The following is a 22269-nucleotide window of genomic DNA, read 5'->3' as shown; positions in this document are numbered from 1 at the left end:
TTTTGTTTTCATGCTATAAGAAACATGACTAAACTGTGCCATGGTTTTTGAGTTTTTCTTTATTTTCTACACATTTTATTTCACTCCATTAGAAGTTTTGCTTTTTAATTATCTCACGTAGTTGCTATGGGTAGCGAAGGCTGGGGTAACTAGTAACCTTACATTTTAGGGCAGCATACGCAACATTACTCACGGTTGCATCACCTGATCTACTGAGATACCTTTTTTATTCATTTTTTTCAGTGTTTCCGCAATATTCATGGCAGTAATGAAGCAATTTAAAAGTGACACCTTAATAAATATTGGAAACAAGGGTCTAAACAATAGACAAGCATCTTAGAAACCATTTTTTAAATTTTACTTAATAGTTTACACCAACTCAGAATTCCTGACACAAAAGCGAGCCAAATAGAGGATGTGAAAGAGGGTGAGTGCTTGCAGCCAAATTATGTTCAGTACATTGCATCCTCTGTTATAGTTGGCTATGATGACTTATACACAAATCGGTTTATCCCCCTTTGCAGATGGAGAAAAGTCACCAACAACTCTCCAACTGTGGTGACATAGGAGATCAAGGGGTAAACTGTCCAGTCCACATATATACGTTCAGGCTCACTTAGAAACAATGCATACAGTGCCTTCAGAAAGTATTCACACCCCTTGACTTTTTCCTCCACATTTTGTTCTGTTTACAGAATTCATTTAAAACTGATTAAGTTGAGATGTTTTGTCACTGGCTACACACAATACCACAATGTCAAAGTGGAATTATGTTACTCAAATTTTACAAATTAATAAAAATGAAAAGCTGAAATGTCTGGAGTGAATAAGTATTCAACCTCTTTGTTATGGCAAGCCTAAATAAGTTCAGGAGTAAAAATGTACTTAACAAGTTACAAAAGGTTGCATTGACTCACTCTGTGTGCAATAGTGTTTAACATGATTTTTGAATGACTACCTCATCTCAATACCCCACATACAATTATCTGTAACGTCCCTCAGTCGAGCAGGGAAAGGCAACAACAGTATTGGTAGATGGGTAAAACATTTAAAAAGCAGACATTGAATATCCCCTTGAGCGCGAAGCTATTAATTATACACCCAGTCACTACAAAGATACAGGCGTCCTTCCTAACTCAGTTGCCGGAGAGGAAGGAAACCACTCAGGGGTTTCACCATGAGGCCAATGGTGACTTTAAAACAGTTACAAAGTTTAATGGCTGTGATAGGAGAAACACTGAGGATGGATCAACAACATTGTAGTTACTCCAAAATACTAACCTACTTCACAGTGAAAAGAAGGAAGCCTGTACAGAATACAAAATATTCCCAATCAATTATATTTATTTATAAAGCCCTTTTTATACGAGAAGATGTCACAAAGTGCTTATACAGAAACCCAGCTTAAAATCCCAAACAGCAAGTAATGCAGATGTAGAAGCACTTTGTGACATCCAAAACATGCATCCTGTTTGCAACCAGGCACTAAAGCAATACTGTAAAAAATGTGGCAAAGCATTAACCTTTTGACCTGAATACAAATACAAGTTTGGGGGGAAATACCTCTCTCCAGTACCACTCTCCATATTTTCAAGCATAACGGTGGTTGCATCATGTTACAGGTATGCTTACAATTGTTAAGGACTGGGGAGTTTTTCAGGATAAAAAATAAGCGGAATGGAGCTAAGCACAGACCAAATTCTAAAGGAAATCCTGGTTCAGTCAGCTTTCCACCAGACACTGGGAAATTAATTCACCTTCAGCAGGACAATAACCTAAAACACAAGGACAAATCTACACTGCAGTTGCTTACCAAGAAGACAGTAAATGTGGCCAAGTTACAGTTTTGACTTAAATCTACTTGACAATCTATGGCAAGACCTCAAAATGGTTGTCTAGTAATGATCAACAACCAATTTGACAGAGCTTGAAGAATTTTGAAAAGAATAATAGGCAAATGTTGTAAAGTGTGTAATAGAGACATACCCAGAAAGACTCACAGCTGTAATCGCTTGTAATCGCTGTAATCACAGCTGTAATATTTTGGTAAATGCTCAAATTTCTCAAAACATGTTTTCACTTTGTCATTATGGGGTATTGTGTGTAGATGGTGAGAAACAAATCAATTTAATCAATTTTGAATTCAGGCTGTAAAAACAAAATATGGAAGGAATAAATCAAGGGGTATGAATACTTCATGAATGCACTGTATGATGGTGATATACATGTGATATTCATCCTTTACAGTTCTATGATTTACTGCTACAATCAAATAGTGGCAGATACATTCTGGATAAACAAATTGGTTTACGAGGTTTGATGTTCACATCAAACATCTCCAATCCAAAGTCAAATCTAGAATTGGCTTCCTATTCCGCAACAAAGCATCCTTTACTCATGCTGCCAAACATACCCTTGTAAAACTGACCATCCTACCAATCCTCGACTTCGGTGATGTCATTTACAAAATAGCCTCCAAAACCCTACTCAATAAATTGGATGCAGTCTATCACAGTGCCATCCGTTTTGTCACCAAAGCCCCATATACTACCCACCACTGCGACCTGTACACTCTCGTTGGCTGGCCCTCGCTTCATACTCGTCGCCAAACCCACTGGTTCCAGGTCATCTACAAGACCCTGCTAGGTAAAGTCCCCCCTTATCTCAGCTCGCTGGTCACCATAGCAGCACCTACCTGTAGCACGCGCTCCAGCAGGTATATCTCTCTAGTCACCCCCAAAACCAATTCTTCCTTTGGCCGCCTCTCCTTCCAGTTCTCTGCTGCCAATGACTGGAACGAACTACAAAAATCTCTGAAACTGGAAACACTTATCTCCCTCACTAGCTTTAAGCACCAGCTGTCAGAGCAGCTCATAGATTACTGCACCTGTACATAGCTCATCTATAATTTTAGCCCAAACAACTACCTCTTTACCTACTGTATTTATTAATTTATTTTGCTCCTTTGCACCCCATTATTTCTGTCTCTACTTTGCACTTTCTTCCACTGCAAACCAACCATTCCATTGTTTTTTTAGTTTTTATACTTGCTGTGTTGTATTTACTTCGCCACCATGGCCTTTTATTTTTTTTATTTATTTATACATATATTTGTTTGCCTTCACCTCCCTTATCTCACCTCACTTGCTCACATTGTATATAGACGTATTTTTTTTTTCACTATCATTGACTATATGTTTGTTTTACTCCATGTGTAACTATGTGTTGTTGTATGTGTCGAACTGCTTTGCTTTATCTTGGCCAGGTCGCAATTGTAAATGAGAACGTGTTCTCAATTTGCCTACCTGGTTAAATAAAGGTTAAATAAATAAATAAAAAATGTTGATTTGCAATGTAATTGATAGCATGTAATACATTGAAGTTGTTGGGGACGCTTTAATAATTATTCCCCGTCGTTTTATTGGTGTCCACTAGAGGACGCCACTTCCTTGGAAATAAAATGCAAAACTGATAAAAAAACTTTCGTGCGTGTGTCTGCATTCAACCTCTTCAACTAGCAATTATTCGAAATGTACGCGCACCCACATCAGCGATTGAAACTGTCCGGGGGAGTGTCATTGGCTAGAAGCACTTTCTTCCTGTTTCACTTCAACGAACGTGGGAGTTATTCCTTGTAATTTTGTGAATGTCGGAGAACATTAGCTCCACAAAAGTCATCCAACGAGCTTCTTCTAGCACGCGCTTACGACCCCGGGCTTCGTGTCGAGGTAGCTATGTAACTCGATAAAGACTTAAAGTTAGCAGCAGCTGGCTAGCTACTGACGTTAAGTTTGCTAGCCAGCTATTATGGGCAAAGGTTATGCGTTCGCTAGTGTCTGTACAGCTCAAATGTATTGCTAACGCAAGGTAGTGAACCAAATTACTGACAACATCAGATGAATAGGTAACGTTACATTGATTTCGAGTCTAACACTGCTTTTTTCCCGGTCTTGCTGAATATTTATTTGCGAAGATGACGGCGTGTCCATATGTACGGGGACATCCCCCCCACCACTGTTTTGAGTGTTTTAGTTATGTGCCACGTTCTGAGTGTCTTGGCTAACGTTACCTACATATGGGTGGCTATATTGGTTTTGATTTTGGACCGTATTACTGTAACGTTATGCCTTTTATTTTGGACTTTGAGACCCTGTAATTTTTTTCTGACAGTGTAATGTAAGTTACACGTTAATAAAGCGTCCACCGAACCTAACTGACTAGGTATTTAAACTGTATACGTAAAGCATATTGTAGTGTACACTGTGACTATTGAGACTAACTTGCTGTGTGGATTTTTGAGAAGTATACCCTGGCCTCTAACTCTAAGTTACATTACATTACACAAGTCAAAAGTCGTTGGTCGAAGCGTCTTCTACTATCGACGCTCGGTCTGACGCCTCGCTTGCGGTATGGTTTTGGAAACATAAATACCTTATCTTTCATATCAGCGAGAAAAAGTTGTGTTTTTTTTTTTTTTTTAAACGTTAAATTGATACACACCTTTTGTTATATGGTTAGTGTTCCCACGCGGCCATATATCCGCGTTACAGCGCGTGTTTGGAAGAAAGAGGGACTACCTGTGTTTATTAGGTATCGAAAATGCCATAAATGTGTAGTCACTGAAAACTTATTTCTGCAGCAACTGTGATAAAGCCGGTTAAAACAAATTACAGTGTGAATATTTTGCGTCTGAAATTATTTTGATGTGATATGAAAGTAATTGGGCTTAATGTTACTAGAACCGTATTGCAATTGAGAATCAAATCAAATTGTATTTGTTACATGCGCCAAATACAACAGGTAAGCATTTCACTGTAAGGTCTAACTTACAAGCCCTTAACCAACAATGCAGTTTAAACAAATAAATACATAAAAGTAACACATAAAGAGCAGCAGTAAAATAATAATAGCGAGGCTATACACAGGGTACTGGTAGAGTCAATGTGCGGGGTAATTGAGGTAATATGGACATGTAGGTAGAGTTATTAAAGTGACTATGCATAGATAATAACAGAGTAGCAGCAGCGTAAAGGGGGGGGGGGGCAATGCGAATAGTCTGGGTAGCCATTTGATTAGCTGTTCAGGAGTCTTGTGGCTTGGGGGTAGAAGCTGTTTAGAAGCCCCCCAGTGACGTACTGGGCCGTACGCACTACCCTCTCTGTAGTGCCTTGCGGTCAGAGGCCGAGCAGTTGCCATACCAGGCAGTTATGCAACCAGTCATATGCTCTCGATGGTGCAGCTGCAGAACCTTTTGAGGGTCTGAGGACCCATGTCAAATCTTTTCAGTCTCCTGCGGGGGAATAGGTTTTGTTGTTCCCTCTTCACTACTGTCTTGGTCTGCTTAGACCATGTTAGTTTGTTGGTGATGTGGACACCAAGGAACTTAAAGCTCTCAACCTGCTCCACTACAGCCCCGTCGATGAGAATGGGGGTGTGCTCGGTCCTCCTTTCCCTGTAGTCCACAATCATCTCCTTTGTCTTGATCACGTTGAGGGAGAGAGGTTGTTGTCCTGGCTAGAGGTCGACCAATTAATCGGCATGGCCTATTAATTAGGGCTGATTTCAAGTTTTCATAACAACCTATGGTGGTCTGCTTGAAACATGTTGGTATTACAGACTCAGACAGGGAGAGGTTGAAAATGTCAGTGAAGACACTTGCCAGTTGGTCAGCGCATGCTCGGAGTACATGTCCTGGTAATCCGTCTTGTCCTGCGGCCTTGTGAATGTTGACCTGTTTAAAGGTCTTATTTACATCGGCTGCGGAGGGCATGATCGCGCATTCGTCCGGCACAGCTGATGCTGTCATGCATGTTTCAGTGTTACTTGCCTCGAAGTGAACATGGAAGGTATTTAGCTTATCTGGTAGTCTTGTGTCACTGGGCAGCTCTCGCCTGTGCTTCCCTTTGTAGTCTAATAGTTTGCAAGCCCTGCCACATCCGGCGAGTGTCGGAGCTGGTGTAGTGTGATTCAATCTTAGTCCTGTATTGACTCTGCCAGCACATTTAACATTTAGAAATTAGGTAAAACAGATTTAAGTTTCTCTGCATTAAAGTCCCCGGCCACTAGGAAAGCTGCCTCTGGATGAGCATTTTCCTGTTTGCTTATGGCGGTGTACAGCTCATTGAGTGAGGTCTTAGTGCCAGCATCGGTCTGTGGTGGTATGTAGATAGCTACGGAAAATACAGATGAAAACTCTCTTGGTAGATAGTGTGGTCTACTGCTTATCATGAGATACTCTACCTCAGGCAGGCAAAACCTTGAGACTTCCTTAGATATTGTGCACCAGCTGTTGTTTATAAATATACATAGACCTCCAGCCCTTGTCTTACTAGAGGCTGCTGTTCTATCCTGCCGATACAGTGTAAAACCCGCCAGCTGTATGTTATTCATGTCGTCGTTCAGCCAAACATAAGATATTACAGTCATCAATTTTTAGTTTCCAATGATTGCACTTTGGCCAATAGAACGGATGCTAGTGGGGGTTTACTCGCTCGCCTACGAATTCTCAGAAGGCACACCCCCTTTTTCTCTGTCTTTTCTTCACGCAAATGACTGGGATTTGGGCCTGTTCCCAGAAAAGCAGTATATCCTTCATGTCGGACTCATTAAAGGAAAAAGCTTCTGCCCGTTCGTGGTGAGTAATCGCTGTTCTTGATGTCCAGAAGTAATTTTTGGTCATAAGAGACGTTAGCAGCAACATTATGTACAAAATAAGTTACAAAAATAAGTTACAAACAACGCAAAACAACTAGCTACCCGGATTATCTGCATTGACCCTTTTTGCACTTTTGACTCCTCACCAACGCTGCTACTGTTTTATCTTTCACTTTATTCCTAGTTATATGTACATATCTACCTCAATTACCTCGTACCCATGCACATTGACTCGGTACTGGTACCCCATGTATATAGCCAAGTTATCGTTACTCATTGTGTATTATTACATGTTTTACTTTTCTATTATTTCAACAACAAAAACCTCTGTGTTGTTTGTAAGGGCCCGTGAGTAATCAAATCAAATCAAATCAAATTTTATTAGTCACATACACATGGTTAGCAGATGTTAATGCGAGTGTAGCGAAATGCTTGTGCTTCTAGTTCCGACAATGCAGTAATAACCAACAAGTAATCTAACCTAACAATTCCACAACTACTACCTTATACACACACACAAGTGTAAAGGGATAAAGAATATGTACATAAAGATATATGAATGAGTGGTGGTACAGAACGGCATGGCAAGATGCAGTAGATGGTATAGAGTACGGTATATACATATGAGATGAGTAATGTAGGGTATGTAAACATTATATTAAGTGGCATTGTTTAAAGTGGCTAGTGGTACATTTTTACATAATTTCCATCAATTCCCATTTTTAAAGTGGCTGGAGTTGAGTCAGTATGTTGGCAGCGGCCGCTAAATGTTAGTGGTGGCTGTTTAACAGTCTGATGGCCTTGAGATAGAAGCTGTTTTTCAGTCTCTCGGTCCCTGCTTTGATGCACCTGTACTGACCTCGCCTTCTGGATGATAGCGGGGTGAACAGGCAGTGGCTTGGGTGGTTGTTGTCCTTGATGATCTTTATCATCAAGTAAGCATTTCACTGGTAGTCTACACCTGTTGTTTATGAGGCATGTGACAAATAAAATGTTATGGGCCCTTCGGGAGTGGTGACTACGGTTCGGCTTCCTCTGTTCATGTTTGGGGGATAGGATGTCACTCCGTCAAGAACAGTGTCGCCAGCCTGTGCTCCTGCAGCTCTGACCGCGAACAAGCTCTGAATTAATGATGGGAGCCCTACTTCTGGTAGCCAAATTCAGCTGCCTGGTCTCCTTACTGACAAAAGTTTGAGGCCACCGCCGTTCACTGCAGATCTCTCATTTCAATTACAATTCCAGTGTCATTGTTTGAGCCCTATACGACGTTGGGAGTCCCAACATAATACCGCCGCTGCGCTGTAACATCAGCACTTCAGTTGTTTTTCTTATAGCCTAGCCTAGCTCTTCAACCTCTCTTACAGCTCTTTCTCCACTGCACCACCCCAGCCCTGGCTCATGCCCTTCAAATTGCTTGAAAGTTTGCCCCACTCAAACATACCCTGACTCTTTAGTCACTTACTACTCACTCACTCTGTTCATGATCTTACCTATTCAAAACCTCTACACTCCTTATTCTTTTATTTTTCTCCCCAAAACTCCTTAGTCTGTGGTCTGTCTTCCCTAACCCGCTCTATCCATCTTAACGCTTAACACGTGTGTGTGTGTCCAGGTGGGGAGCCCATCTAAGAGTCGTTGTGTTTCCAGGTGTGGAGCATGTGGGCGTCCTGCTGTAACTGGTTATGTTTGGACACTGCCACGGTGGAGGGGAGCAACAGCCGCACGCGTCACCAGGCCTATACTAACTCAGGCTACAGCAACTACCCGTCGCCCCCACTCCCGGACCACACGTGCAAAGCCTGCGGAAGCCACTTCGTCACCCTAGCCAGAAAGGTACCGAAAACCCTCTTAGCCCACCCTTTCCCAAATCCGGACTTTGAGATCTGTAGCACTGCAGGTTTTTCATCCTTCCTCTGTAATCAAATCAAATCAAGTTTATTTTATATAGCCCTTCGTACATCAGCTAATATCTCGAAGTGCTGTATAGAAACCCAGCCTAAAACCCCAAACAGCAAGCAATGCAGGTGTAATCAGTGGTTTATTCAGACCTGGCCAATTAGAAATTGATCAACATTGATTAAAGGGATATTGCAAGATTCTGGCAATTTATACTTACCAAGAGTCAGGTGAACGCATTGATAGCATTTGTATGTCTCTCTGTCCAGTATGAATGAAGTTAGAGGTAGTTTTGTGAGCCCATACTAACTAGCGTTGGCGCAATGTCTAGAAGTCTACCGGAATAGATAGCTTGCAGAGAAAAGAGAACCAGCAATACGCCAGACCTCAAGGCTTGACTCTTGAGTATCCAGCTCTTAGATTTTCTCACAACCTTCAATACCTCCATTATCTGGTGGATGCATGAAAAGGGTGAAACTAATGCAATGGTTATGTACTTTTCTGTACCTGAACCGCCCTCAGGGCAAGATTTGAACAAGAAGAACATATATGCTTCTTGGTCTTCAATATCTAGGCGTCGTGTCTTTGGCATCATTAAAAGTGAAGACTTATTTTATCAAATCAATTATTATTACGTGATTAAAATTAATCATGTAAATGTAATTAACTAGGAAGTCGGGGCACCAAGGAAAATCTTCAGATTACAAAGTTATAATTTTCCTAATATAACTCTTCAGATATTTCAATATCTGATCAATTAGTCTTCTTATTAATGAATTATTATTTACCTCACGTCCGTCTCATTCCAAACGTCGTAAATTGTTGGTTATCTGCACGAACCCAGCCTTTACTATAAATTATCCACACACCAATTGATCTTCAGCTTTCCTGAAGATCAGTCTTTCATGGTTAGAATGGATACTTCAGAGTACCATTCAGAAATGTTGCCATAGAATAGCTGTTTCGGCAGTTGTCGGTCTTCGCATCCCAGGTTGACCTAATTTCTAGCTGCAGACTAGTAATTAGTATCTAAGATTTGCTCTTATTCTGTAGGGATCGATAGTCTCAGAGTTGAACCATTTCCAGCTGTGTAGCCAATGCTCCACATGGTTTGGAATTCAATAACTATTCGCAATCACAGCTCACGCTGTGGGTTTGCTTAGTCTAAACTCAAACTTGTGCCACCTCAGTTTCCACCGAGGTACGCGTGGTCTCAACTATTCGCAAATCACAGCTCACACTGTGGATTTCCTCAGTCTTAAGAGGATTTTCTTAGGATGCCTGATCATGTCGCCTGATCATGTCTGTGCTCACGGGGGCGGGCCAATGACTTAGTTAAACTTTAAAGGGAATACAATTCTCTCACATTAAAGGTTTAACATCACATTACATCATTTCATGAATAGTTGCATCTTTACTCATTCATTTTATACAAGAATTAAATGCAAACCCCATAATTGAGAAATGTACACATTCAGAGATATAGTTATGTGTGTTTCCTGTCCTCTCTCAGGTCACCAAATGAAACACACTCGTCAGACCCATCCTTTAAGTGTCTACGGACCATTCCCACCTTCTCACAAGTGGACATTTTGTTTCATTTTCCCATTTTGGGGATTTAGGAGTTCGGCCACGTGAAATCCTTTGTTCACTCTGTGGTCTCTCTCTCTCTCCATACTGCATGGCCAAGGGGAGAGAGTCTCCTCCAGGAATTTATGACCTGCGATAACAGAACCTGGGTGTAGGAGAGAGGGGGAAGCCACAATCTATACCCAAAAAGGGCCACGTCATGACATAGGCATTACATTGTCAGTGTCAGGTTGGAGCATAATCTGGGACAAATGTTAAAAGGAACTCTTCTGGTCCAGTAATGTACTGTTTTGTGAAAGTTGGGAATTGTTACGGCCAGGGAGGGAAAATAAGCTAGCAGACACATGATTGACAGTCATTGTGTGTCGGTCTCCTCTCCCCCGCAGCATGTCTGCATGGACTGCAAGAAGAACTACTGCGGCAGGTGTTCGGCCCAGCTTGAGCCCCGTCCACGCCTTTGCCACACCTGCCAGCGGTTCCACGGCACACTCTTCGATCGCACCGAGCTGATGAAGCTCAAGGTGAAGGACCTGCGCGACTACCTCCACCGGCACGAGGTCTCAACGCAGATGTGCCGTGAGAAAGAGGAACTGGTGGAGCTGGTCCTGGGACAGCAGACGCAGTCACCCTCTGGCCCAATCGTAAACCCTCTGACCCAAACCGCCACCCAGCATGAGACAACTCCTCCTCCAGCCCCCCCCACCACCACCACACCCTCTACACACCCTGACTCCACATCCACCTCCACAGACCATGTCCCTTCACAGCCGCCACCCACTCAGGAGGACAGTCAGGTGAGGCCCGAACCCAGGAGAACCCGCCATACCACCCCTTACCCCTGTTTCTGTCAACCATTAATTTACAGTTTTGTCCATAACCTTTTGTGTTGCGTAGCAATAGCTTGAGAATGGATAACTAACCTTCGGTGTGGCTCCTCCTAGTTAGAGTATGGCTAACTTTAGATCGCTAATGTAGTGTTTTGGGTGTGTGGTGGGTTTCTGCTCGTAGACCCTGTCTGTGTTGGTGCCCTCGGGTCTTGAGGAGCCACTGGACACTGAGGGAGACACTGAGTTGCAGGAGCTGCAGGTACTAAAGACTGACCCTGATCTTGAAAGTGTCGCCATTGTAAGGGCCAGGAGTTGTTCCTGGTTGGGTCACGTGGTGAAGAAAAACTCTTGGCCCTAGCCATGGTACTACTATAGCAGCGATGGGCTTCCTCTCATTAGTTCTGGGCCTGTATTCATAAAGCATCTCAGCGTAGGAGTGCTGGTCTAGGATCAGCTCCCCCCTGGTTCATTAGTCTCAAAGACAAAACAATAGCTGATTTTTAGATCAGCACTTGATTTTATTTTATTTTTAAATGCATAAAAATGTTACACCAAGCAACAGATACATATACCAAAATTGCTGAGTCTTGTTTCCATTATGGTCCACTATTGGTAGGCAAGGGCTGCAGGACAAAAACAAGTGACATGGGCACTGCCGTAAATTAATTCGATCATAGTGTCCAGATATTTAAATGTTAACAAAAGAGCAAATGTACACTAATAATCATCCGCTAGCGCAGAGGGGTTTACACTTGGCTAGGAGGCGATCTCAACATTAACCATGCCTTGTAGAAGTGTTTGAACCTAAGACTGGTGGTCCCTTTATCTAGAAATGTGGCTTTTCTGGCCAGAAATGTGATTTTCTGGTTGACCTAGTCAATTACTTTCTGCCCTATGCTTTCCTCTGTCAGGAATCTCGCCACTTCACAACCTAAGTATTTCACACTTCTTGGCTCCTACTCTGAGACGCTTCATGAATACAGGTCCTGAGCTCAGATGGGTCTCAGAACCTGCTTAGGTTGCTAGATAGTTTTTTTGTTATGTGTGCCCTATACAGAATGAGAGCAAACGTTCTGTGGAACAGGCCTATGACATGTACCAGATTTGACCTCCATTGATGCAAGAGGTGTTTCCACCGCTAAGCTTTTAACTATGATGGCCATAACCTGCTTTGGCAGGAAGTTCTTAAGGCTAGCCTTCTCAGAAAAGGTAACGTTTTTTTTACTACGACTTATGTTAAATATTAACTAAATTAAGCAAGTTGACCGTTTTAGTCTTTTTTGGCAAATCTGCACAACCTCTCTAGTTAATGGTGTGAACTGGAATTGGAACTGTTTGTTTGGGTCATTGTAAATATCAGAAAGAGGAGAGTCGTATATATCTATTATTCTTCGCTTATGTACCAGTCTGCCATCTATTCATAGTTAATCTATCATTCTCGCCTGTTATGTTTGCGGTGATGGGGTTAGGGTTTTGAAAGGGTGTCAGAAGGCTGGGGGTTGGTTAGGTTTTGGTCAAATAAGAGGTGGAGATAGACCAGGGATAATGTAGGAGGATTAGAAACAATTTTACCTTTAATTGATCATTTTCATTTCAAATGTTGTTGGAATGTTACTGCATTGTTGATGTAAATGTTAGCCTATATGCTTGCAATAACATGCAATACAAATGTATTACACTTTATGTTTTAAGGTATTAAGCTTTGGCACATGCCATCAGGCTATAGGATGATTCATTCAGTGTATAGGATGATTCATTCAGTGTATAGGATGATTCATTCAGTGTTAAGATACAGCTGTAATGGAGTAATGGTTCAATATGGGGTCAAGATGTGTGTTTTCACTGGCCACAGTGGCTGAAGGACAAGTGTAATTTTGAGACAACCTTTCACATTTTTTAATCTTGGCATGTTAGGGTTATCTAAACTCACCATATCTCTAGGCCTATACAGTGCATTCGGGAAAGTATTCAAACCCCTTGACTTTTTTCACATTTTCTTATGTTACAGCCTTATTCTGAAATGTATTAAATTTATATTTTTTTCCTCATCAATCTACACACAATACCCCATAATGACAATGCGAAAACATTTTTTTTTTTTTATGTTTGCAAATATATTAAAAATAAAAAACAGAAATACCTTATTTATGAAAGTATTCAGGCCCTTTACTAAAAGACTCAAAACTGAGCTCAGGTCCATCCTGTTTCCATTGATCATCCTTGAGATGTTTCTACAACTTGATTGGAGTTCACCTGTGGTAAATTAAATTGATTGGACATGATTTTGGAAAGGCACACACCTGTCTATACAAGGTCCCAAAGTTGACAGTGCATGTCAGAGCGAAAACCAATCCTTGAGGTTGAAGGAATTGTCCGTAGAGCTCCGAGACAGGATTGTGTCGAGGCACAGATCTGGGGAAGGTACCAAAACATTTCTACACCATTGAACGTCCCCAAGAACAAAGTGGCCATTCTTAAATGGAAGACGTTTGGAACCACCAAGACCCTTCCTAGAGCTGGCCGCCCGGCCAAACTGAGCAATCGGGAGAAGGGCCTTGGTCAGGGAGGTGACCAAGAACCCGATGGTCACTCTGACAGAGCTCCAGAGTTCCTTCCAGAAGGACAACCATCTCTGCAGAACTCCACCAATCAGGCCTTTATGGTAGAGTGACCAGACGGAAGCCACTCCACAGTAAAAGGCACATGACAGCCCGCTTGGAGTTTGCCAAAAGGCACCTAAAGACTCTCAGACCATGAGAAACAAGATTCTCTGGTCTGATGAAAGCAAGATTGAACTCTTTGGCCTGAATGCCAAGCGTCACGTCTGGAGGAAACCTGGCACTACGGTGAAGCATGGTTGTGGCAGCATCATGCTGTGGGGATGTTTTTCAGCAGCAGGGACTGGGAGACTAGTCAGGATTGAGGGAAAGATGAACAGAGCAAAGTACAGAGAGATCCTTGATGAAAACCTGCTCCAGTGCGCTCAGAACCTCAGACTGGGGGCGAAGGTTCACCTTCCAACAGGACAATGACCCTAAGCACACAGCCAAGACAATGCAGGAGTGGCTTCGGGACAAGTCTCTAAATGTCCTTGAGTGGCCCAGCCAGAGCCAATAAGACTTGAGGCTGTAATTGCTGCCAAAGGTGCTTCAACAAAGTACTGAGTAAAGGGTCTGAATACTTGTGATATTTGCATTTAGAATTTTTTTTAAATATACATTTGCAAAAACTTCTTAAACCCTCTTTTTGTTTTGTCATCATGGGGTATTTGTGTGTAGATTAATGAGGGGGGGAGAATATTTTAATCCATTTTAGAATAAGGCTGTAACGAAATGTGGAAAAAGTCAAGAGGCTTTTTCCGAATGCTGAATGCACAGTATATCTACTTTTCAATGATTGGTTGAAAAATACAATTATCAATATAAAAAAAGTATTCCTTTTGACTATCCATGATAATAAAGGAAAAGGAGCATTCAGTATCTACATAGATTTGAGTTTATCTTTGAGTCAAACTGGCTTACATTTTGGCGTAGAAGCCTACTCAATATATTTAGTTTAATCATACTGTAGGACATACGGCTAGTGACTGTTTTAGACCTTCCAGTGCCTTTGTGCTCAGACAGTCCCATTGTAAAGCAGTGTTTTGTTGTTTGATGGCTGGCTGCCAATGTCTGCATGGTGTGCCCCATTATTCACATGTCTGTCAGAATGTTCCCCTTGTAGCTGAGCAGTAATCTATTCTTATCCCCACTGATGGATATCAGCTTTGGCATGTAATGTGGTGTGTTGTGTTGTCATTCCCTGCACTGGCCGTGAAAGCCCCATGTGACTGACACAGTTCCTCTTAATGCAGTTTGGGTTGGGATAGCTAAACAAGATAGTTAGTGTTGTCACACGATGACACAAGTTGTCGACCTAGGGATAGATCTCAAAGAACCATAATCAATCTTGTGGCGTAGGTTCTAGCCCCGTATTCATAAAGCGTCTCAGAGCAGGAGTGCTGATCTAGGATCAGTTTCACCCGTCAATGTAATCTTATTCATGAGATTTTAAAAGGGCAAAACTGGGGCCTCCTGAGTGGCGCAGCGGTCTACGGTACTGCATCGCAGTGTTTGAGGCATCGCTAGAGACCCACGTTCGATCCCGGACTGTCTCGCAGCTGGCCGCGCCCTGGAGACACATGAGGCGGCGCACAATTGGCCCAGCGTTGTCCGGGTTCGGTGAGGGTTTGGCGGGCCAGGATGTCCTTGTCCTATCGCGCTCTAGCGACTCTTGTGGTTGGCCAGGCGCATGCACGCACGCTGACACGGTCGCCTGTTTTACGGTGTTTCCTCCGACACATTGGTGCGGCTGGCTTCCGGATTAAGCGAGCAGTGTGTCAAGAAGCAGTGCGGCTTGGCAGGGTCGTGTTTCAGAGGACGCACGCCTCTCGACCTTCGCCTCTCCCGAGTAAGTACTGGAGTTGCAGCGATGGGACAAGACTATAACTACCAATTTCGATATCACGAAAAAGGGGTAAAAGGCTAAACTGATACCAGATCAGCATTTTATGAATATGGGCCCTGTTGCCAGTTAGTGGATCCCTTTAATCAATCATTCAGACATGATGTCTGTCTGACCTTAGAAAATCAGGAATAGCCTACCATTTGTGTCATTCCGTTCTGTAACCTTTTTCACCAGATTTTCTGTTATACCAATCATCAAGTACTGGGTCCCGTTCAGGCGGGTGCAACGTACTGAACATTGCTGTTAAAATGTAATCGAGCTGACTTGATACCATACTCTTAGTATGATACCATACGTGTTAGTTATAGATCAATGCATGTCTGTGTTACAGGCCCGTATCTGAATGTTCCACAACATGTTGCCCTATTGAACGTAACCTTGATTTGTTGTGCTGTTGCTCAGTCCTCAGACACAGAGGGGGTGCTGGTGCCAGGCCGCAGGGCGTCGCTGTCCGACCTGGCCATGGCAGAGGACATCGAGGCCCTCAGTGTCCGGCAGCTCAAGGAGATCCTGGCCCGTAACTTTGTCAACTACAAGGGCTGCTGCGAAAAGTGGGAGCTAATGGAGAGGGTCACCTGCCTCTACCACGACCAGAAGGACCTCCAGAATCATCTGGGTAAAGGAGGTTTTACCTGCAATATTTGTGATAAATGGTTGTTTTCCGTACCCGGCATCATAGTTGAACTGGGAATCAAACAGGACGTAACTGGGAGGGACCTAGTACGAAACTGGGAGGAATATACCTGAATTTGTCCAATAAATAACTCTTGTTTTTGTTGAAGAAAAACAATTCTGTTGGGAAACGGTTTGCTACGTGCACTAATAAATACACCCCAGATAGTGACTTGTTCTGGATAAGTGTCTGCTAAATTACTCAAATGTAAAGGACTGTAAAATGAGACACCTATTTGGACTATTTTCACTTAGCTAGGTTGAAGCCAATTGAATCCTGTGAGATATTTTACACCTGTATGACCACCAACACTTGCCCAATCGATTAGTGAATAACACCTACTGTATGTCTGAACGGCCCATTGGGCAGGATCCTGTGTCTCTAGTGTGAGACAGCTTGATGTACAAGTAGACCCCCTGGACAGGAGGCTAGTGTATCGCTAGGCCTTAACCCAAATACTTCTCCCAAATGCTGAGTGCCAAGCAGAGAGACATCGGGTCCCAATTTATTAGCCTATGACTCGGGCGGGGATTGAACCTTCCAATCTCAGGGCGGACACTCTAACCACAAGGCCACTGAGCTGGTCGTGAATTAGTGGATATGGTAGAGGTATACCTTCCAAGTCAGAGAACATCTTGGCCACTCAGATAAACCTGATAATTAAAGGAGAAGTTAGCTTTTTTACAACCAAATCTCTATTTTTGATATACATGTTATAGAAGGGTCCAGACACTTTTTGCGATTTCACTTGTTTTTGAGAAACTTACCCCAACCAGCGGTTCACTTCCTCACCCTCGTTGTGCAGTACGAGGGGTTCTGAAAAACGTGAACAAATGCTCCAAAAACACCCAAATACGTCCTTTTAGAAACAGCAACGTGCTCAGTATAGTGATGTAGGTCATTAGATGTCCGTTTTGTGTGACTCAAGCTGTTTCCCCTATCCATCTGTTCCATTTTCCGTGTAGCTTGCTGCCAGAATAGACAGAGGGGTATCACTGGAGTCGCAACAAAATGGAATATAGCATTGCAGATAAAGTTCGGAATGACACAATTTTATGTGTACAACATCTAAAGACTTGCAATCACTATACTGAGAGATTTTCAGTTTCTAAAAGGACGTATTTGGGTGTTTTTGGAGCTTTTGTTTGTTTTCAGAGCCCCTGTACTGCACAACGAGGATGAAGAAGTGATTTGCTGGTTGGGGTAAGTATAAAAAATAAGTGTCTGGGCCCTTCTATAACATGCCATTTACTTTAAAAATAGAGATTGTCCTCTAAATTTTAACAATGTACTCAAACAAGTGAACACGGTGAGACCCTATTACAATTCAATAATGGAGGTCTGGTTTGAGGCTGGGTTTGGGGATGTCACATCAGTACATACAGTCCCCGCCACGGTGAATGAATGTCAAGTAACAGTTGCTGAATCCCAAACCAGTGCCTTCCCTTAGCCCTCGATTTGCTCGTTCACGCACGCCTCCGCCAAATTCACAGGTCCCAAAACTGAGGGAAAATTGAGGGGGTAGGGGCTAATTATATTACATATATAATTATTAGACCCTCCGATACCCACTTCAACCGAGGCAGCAACACTGCAGGCTCCATGGCGAAGTGCTATCCCAACCCGCACCGCAATATCTTTGAGGTTTGCACAACTTCATAAAAAGTAATGGAAAGGCGTCTAGTGATATGTCTGATTTCAAGGCTTGACACATGCAACAAATGAAATACCTCTCAAATTAAATGTTTTACTGTTACTAAGGTTTACATCTAGTAAAACAACTGGTCATTTCTTAATTTTAATATCTTGTTTTATTAAACAAATATTTTTTAATTGCATCATTCAAGGACATTTTTAACATGCTTTTCTTCCTTTTTTCCCTCCAGTTTCAAGTACAAAAGACGGCACAGGTGAGTTGCTTTTCTTCCCATGCTTCATGCAATACAAAGCTCTCCAATGATCAGCTATAGGTATTATAGCTCTCTCTGGTTAAGCTAATATTTAATGAGATTTGTGTGTAATGGTGTTTTGTCCCTTGTTTCTTTCTCCCAGACCCCAGCGGTACCCCTGGCCAGGAGGAAAACCTGTGTAAGATCTGCATGGACTCTCCCATTGACTGTGTCCTGCTGGAGTGTGGCCACATGGTCACCTGCACCAAGTGTGGCAAGCGGATGAACGAGTGCCCCGTCTGCAGGCAGTATGTGGTGCGGGCCGTTCACGTCTTTAGATCCTGAGACCCAAGCCTTGGGAATCCCCCCACCTCCCGTAAATAAACAAGGGGCTAGCTACTTGTGGCCTTACAACCCATAGACTAGACGAGGGGTATTAAACTCTTAACCAGCTGGCTCCGGACCCCGTAGGGTTTCTGTTCTACCTGATACTTAATTGCACCTACCTGGTGTCCAAGGTCTAAATCAGTCTGAGATTTAGAGGGGAACAATTAAAAAAAAAAAAAAAAGCAGTGGAACTGGCTTTGAGATCCAGAGTTGAGTTTAAGGGGACTCGACTAATCACCTCTCCCTCCAGATCTCCACTGCTCTGATGGTCCTTGAGACCCTGAGTACTGGTTCCTCCTACTGGAGGGACGAACAGGTGAGGTGAACCTCATTATCCCTTTGATAAACCACACAAACCCAATGACTGGACATGGGCACTTCCTACTTTTATTGACCGGACTCCTATAGCTCATATCTCCAAGCTGATAAGGATATGTCTTATTATTAGAATAAGAGAGTGCCTGTATTAAACAGGCAATACCATATTTATTTATTTTTTCATTTGGAGACCTGCATATAAACACAACAATTTCAAAGATTTTGCTGAGTTACAGTTCATAAAGAAATTGGTCAACTGAAATAAATTCATTGGGCCCTAAACTATAGATTTCAAATTACTGGAAAGGGGCGCAGCCATGGGTTGGCATAGGCCCACCCGATGGGGAGCAAGGCCTAGCCAATCAGAATGAGTTTGTCCCCACAAAGGGCTTTATTACAGACAGAAATACTCCTCAAATGTTAGTGGCCTTTTATTGTCCCCAGCACAAGGTGCACCTGTGTATTGATCATGCTGTATAATCAACTTCTTGATGTGCCACACCTGTCAGGTGGATGGATTAGCTTGACAAAGGCAAAAATGCTCACTATCAGGGATGTAAACAAATGTATGCACAAAATTTGAGAACATTTCTGGGATCTTTTAATCAGCTCATGAAACATGGGACCAACACGAAACATGTTGCGCTTATATTTTTGTTCAGTGTATATATATATATATATAAGCCCCAAGTGCTCTTAATAATGGATTGGATTGATGTAACTGTTAGAGTTGAACCCCAGTAAAAGGGAAAGCATTTACATTAGTGGTTGAGCTGAGAACACATCCATAGGATTTCCCTATGTGTCTTGTCGTTACTCTGCGCTTAGCAAAGCAGAAACCCCCTGTGGTGGTATAGTGTAAAAGCCATGGGAAAACACGTGTAGAATGGCGCTGGCTGACTCACATTCTCTCAGCTTGCCGCTTGTGACTGGGGCCTCCATCTCAAAAGTGTGTTGCTGTGTGCCAGAAATTAAACGCATGCTTGTTTCGTAACCCATAGACCCGGCATACATTGTTTATCAATGAAGCAAAGCCGGCAGATGTTCACTCAATCCCTCTGCTGTGGAATCAGGTGGACATGCCGTTTTAGTGCGTACGTTTTAGCCTGGTCCCAGATCTGTTTGTGCTGTATAGCCAACTCCTATGGCTATTGTCACGTCAAAACCGAGAGTTCCCTGAGGGAGAGGCCCTTTTTCCACTGCAAACGGCACTATCTGCCATACTTTGTAGAAAGACACCATGGGCGCCGTACACCAACACACCACAAGGAGAGATGACCGCGAAGGTGACGAGGAACAGAGAGGTCCTGACCAGCGCAACAAACCACAAAGGCAGAACTACTACCAGAGGCTTCCGACCAAGGGTTTTGCATGACATCGACCATAGGATATGGCTATACAGCACAAACCGATCTGGGGACCAGGCTACCTACATGCTGACAGTGGGAAAGAATATGTGGATCAGTGGTCCTTCACTATTCCAACTATATACAAGTGCTTTATCCTTCCAATACTCAACTGTTCATTGTATTGTATCTTTCAGCATCAACATTGACCAAAGGCCCTTACACTTGCTATTGTATTTGGATTTTTTAAAATAAACCAAAAACCAAAATAAACCATGTCAGAATAGCCTGGTGTATAGCTAGATCTAGTCGTGCATAAGCATATAATTCACTAGTTGTGCATTATATGCATTGTCATGACACGCATACATAAAAGATGAGTTGTCGAAAGCACAAGCAGATCTTTGGCATTGCCCAAGATGAAAGTTAAAACTCTTAAAGACATCTCATCCGTTTGGCTAGCCAAGTACCTTAACTCCACAATGAGACTAGCGTTTTTGAAATGAACCCCCGACTCTTTCGAGTCGCTATGAGGTCGATCGTTTTTAAAATCATTAAACCCTTACCGTGTACCTATGTCTTCTGTTGCATTTTTTTCATTGTTTGCTGAATACTTTTTAATAAAACCAAATACAACTGACTGTTTCCTTTTTGAGATTCGATTGGCACATGCGTCATCACGCTGAGTTGCCATCTTAGAGCAACAGCAATGTGGAAACAGTCGGTGGTTGTATTTGATTAACGTTTTATAAAAAATGTGGGATTTACACAAAGGCATGTAACAGACAAACAGGTACATGGTAAGGGTTAAATCATTTTAAAAATGTAAGTATCGACTGCATAGTAGGAGGTTCATTTAAACGAGTCTGCGCTCAACTGGATGAAATCATTGTGGAGTTGAGGAACTTGGCAACCGTTTGGCATGAGTCTAAAGGCTCAACAATGGTGAAAGTATCTTGAACAATCCGTTGTCCATTATTAGCTATAGGCATTATAAGTCTCCGATTAATGACAGGTAGTTGAGTGTTTTTGCATACTCCAGTGCTAGACCTCCAGTCCCTCCCATCCCGGCTGAACATAATGAAAGATTGTTTGACTCTTAATAAGTGGCCTTCAAAAACCAGCACCTTTACTCGTGACAGTGAGCACACACTACTTTTGAAAATAATGCAGCGTTGTGAAATCGTGTGCTTGCTCGGTTAGATGGAAAATGTGTATTGTCAAGATGATAGAGCTGTGTACATTGCACTAAGCTACATTAAAGAAATGTAGCTTGGTATTGAATAAGTAAGGAGTCTGGAATTGAGATGGCTCCCATGTGTCCCAAATTGCACCCTATCCCCCATATAGTGCACTATATAGGGTATAGGGTGCCATTTGGAACAGCTGCATTGTATGATGAAAGGAAGTGTACTTGACCTATTCTTCTTTCTGATAAATGAGGCGTTTTGATATATATTTACTTGACCATTGTTAGATTTTTAGGTTGCGATTAGATTTCTAGCGACTGCGAAATAAAGAATTTATAAATACCATTGAAATTATGGCCCTTGAATTTACCAATGTGGCTGTTGTCTTTATTTTCTACCAGATCTCTTAACAGCATTTATAGCCAAACAGTCTATTTTCTTAACTGCTTTGATACATTTCTGAAAGACTCTTAAGTATAAAAACTACCTAATACTTTTGTGTGCGTTTTTCTGACATTTTTTCTGATTAAAAACATTTCCACATTGTCTTCATCTGAGGTCTATTATTTATCCAGAGAGTTTCACAGTAGATTAATTTATGAATGGTGGTAACTGGTTCATCCAGTCTGATGGCTAGGGTGTGTGCATGTAAAGGGAACTTCTCAAATTCCCATAATGATCTTGACTATAATGTAATGCTCTTTGAGAGGGTGGAGCAGGTTGCTGGATGCTCCATAAGCAGTCCATCAGATATTTAAAATGGACTCATGTCTTTCCTTAAATGATTTAGTCCCAGTGTTTCACAGTTTGAACAATGTTTTTTTCTGGGGATGTATTCAAACTAATCTTAGAGATTTAGCGTTTTTATATTTGAATATGCAATAGATTATTACAGATCAGCAACAGCCCCAAAACATCACTGCTCTAGAGGAGATCTGCATGGAGGAATGGGCCAAAATACCAGCAACAGTGTGTGAAAACCTTGTGAAGACT

At 42.3% G+C, this 22269-nt stretch overlaps 1 protein-coding gene across 5 annotated transcripts; it reads left to right on the top strand.

The window, feature by feature from the left end:
* The first annotated feature begins 3517 nt into the window (after window positions 1-3517).
* On the top strand, window positions 3518-21822 carry LOC111960653 (E3 ubiquitin-protein ligase rififylin). Of its 5 annotated transcripts, none has more exons than XM_023982763.2 (7): window positions 3518-3728; window positions 8267-8487; window positions 10527-10934; window positions 11149-11226; window positions 15876-16089; window positions 18033-18056; window positions 18199-21822. In XM_023982763.2, exons 2-7 carry the CDS (start codon window positions 8311-8313, stop codon window positions 18378-18380), a joined length of 1083 nt encoding a protein of 360 aa, XP_023838531.1. In that variant the 5' UTR covers window positions 3518-3728; window positions 8267-8310; the 3' UTR covers window positions 18381-21822. The 5 variants fall into 5 exon arrangements, with proteins under 5 accessions (XP_023838531.1, XP_023838529.1, XP_023838530.1 ...); XM_023982761.2 differs by having other exon boundaries at window positions 3519-3728; window positions 8302-8487; XM_023982762.2 differs by lacking the exon at window positions 3518-3728 and adding an exon at window positions 3738-3904 and having other exon boundaries at window positions 8302-8487.
* The last annotated feature ends 447 nt before the right edge of the window (window positions 21823-22269 follow it).

Source organism: Salvelinus sp. IW2-2015, linkage group LG4p (assembly GCF_002910315.2).
Source record: "Salvelinus sp. IW2-2015 linkage group LG4p, ASM291031v2, whole genome shotgun sequence".
Taxonomy (NCBI): Eukaryota; Metazoa; Chordata; class Actinopteri; order Salmoniformes; family Salmonidae; genus Salvelinus; species Salvelinus sp. IW2-2015.
Note: the sequence above shows the minus strand (reverse complement) of the source record. Positions and strands in the feature narration are given on the sequence as shown.

Bases quoted from the DNA above. Each gene is read 5' to 3' on its own strand.
- LOC111960653 (XM_070438635.1), top strand. From the start codon at position 6,443: ATGATTGCACTTTGGCCAATAGAACGGATGCTAGTGGGGGTTTACTCG. The intron at 16,090-18,032 runs GTAAAGGAGGTT...TTTTCCCTCCAG, and splicing joins GGACCTCCAGAATCATCTGG to TTTCAAGTACAAAAGACGGC. The intron at 18,057-18,198 runs GTGAGTTGCTTT...TCTTTCTCCCAG, and splicing joins AAGTACAAAAGACGGCACAG to ACCCCAGCGGTACCCCTGGC.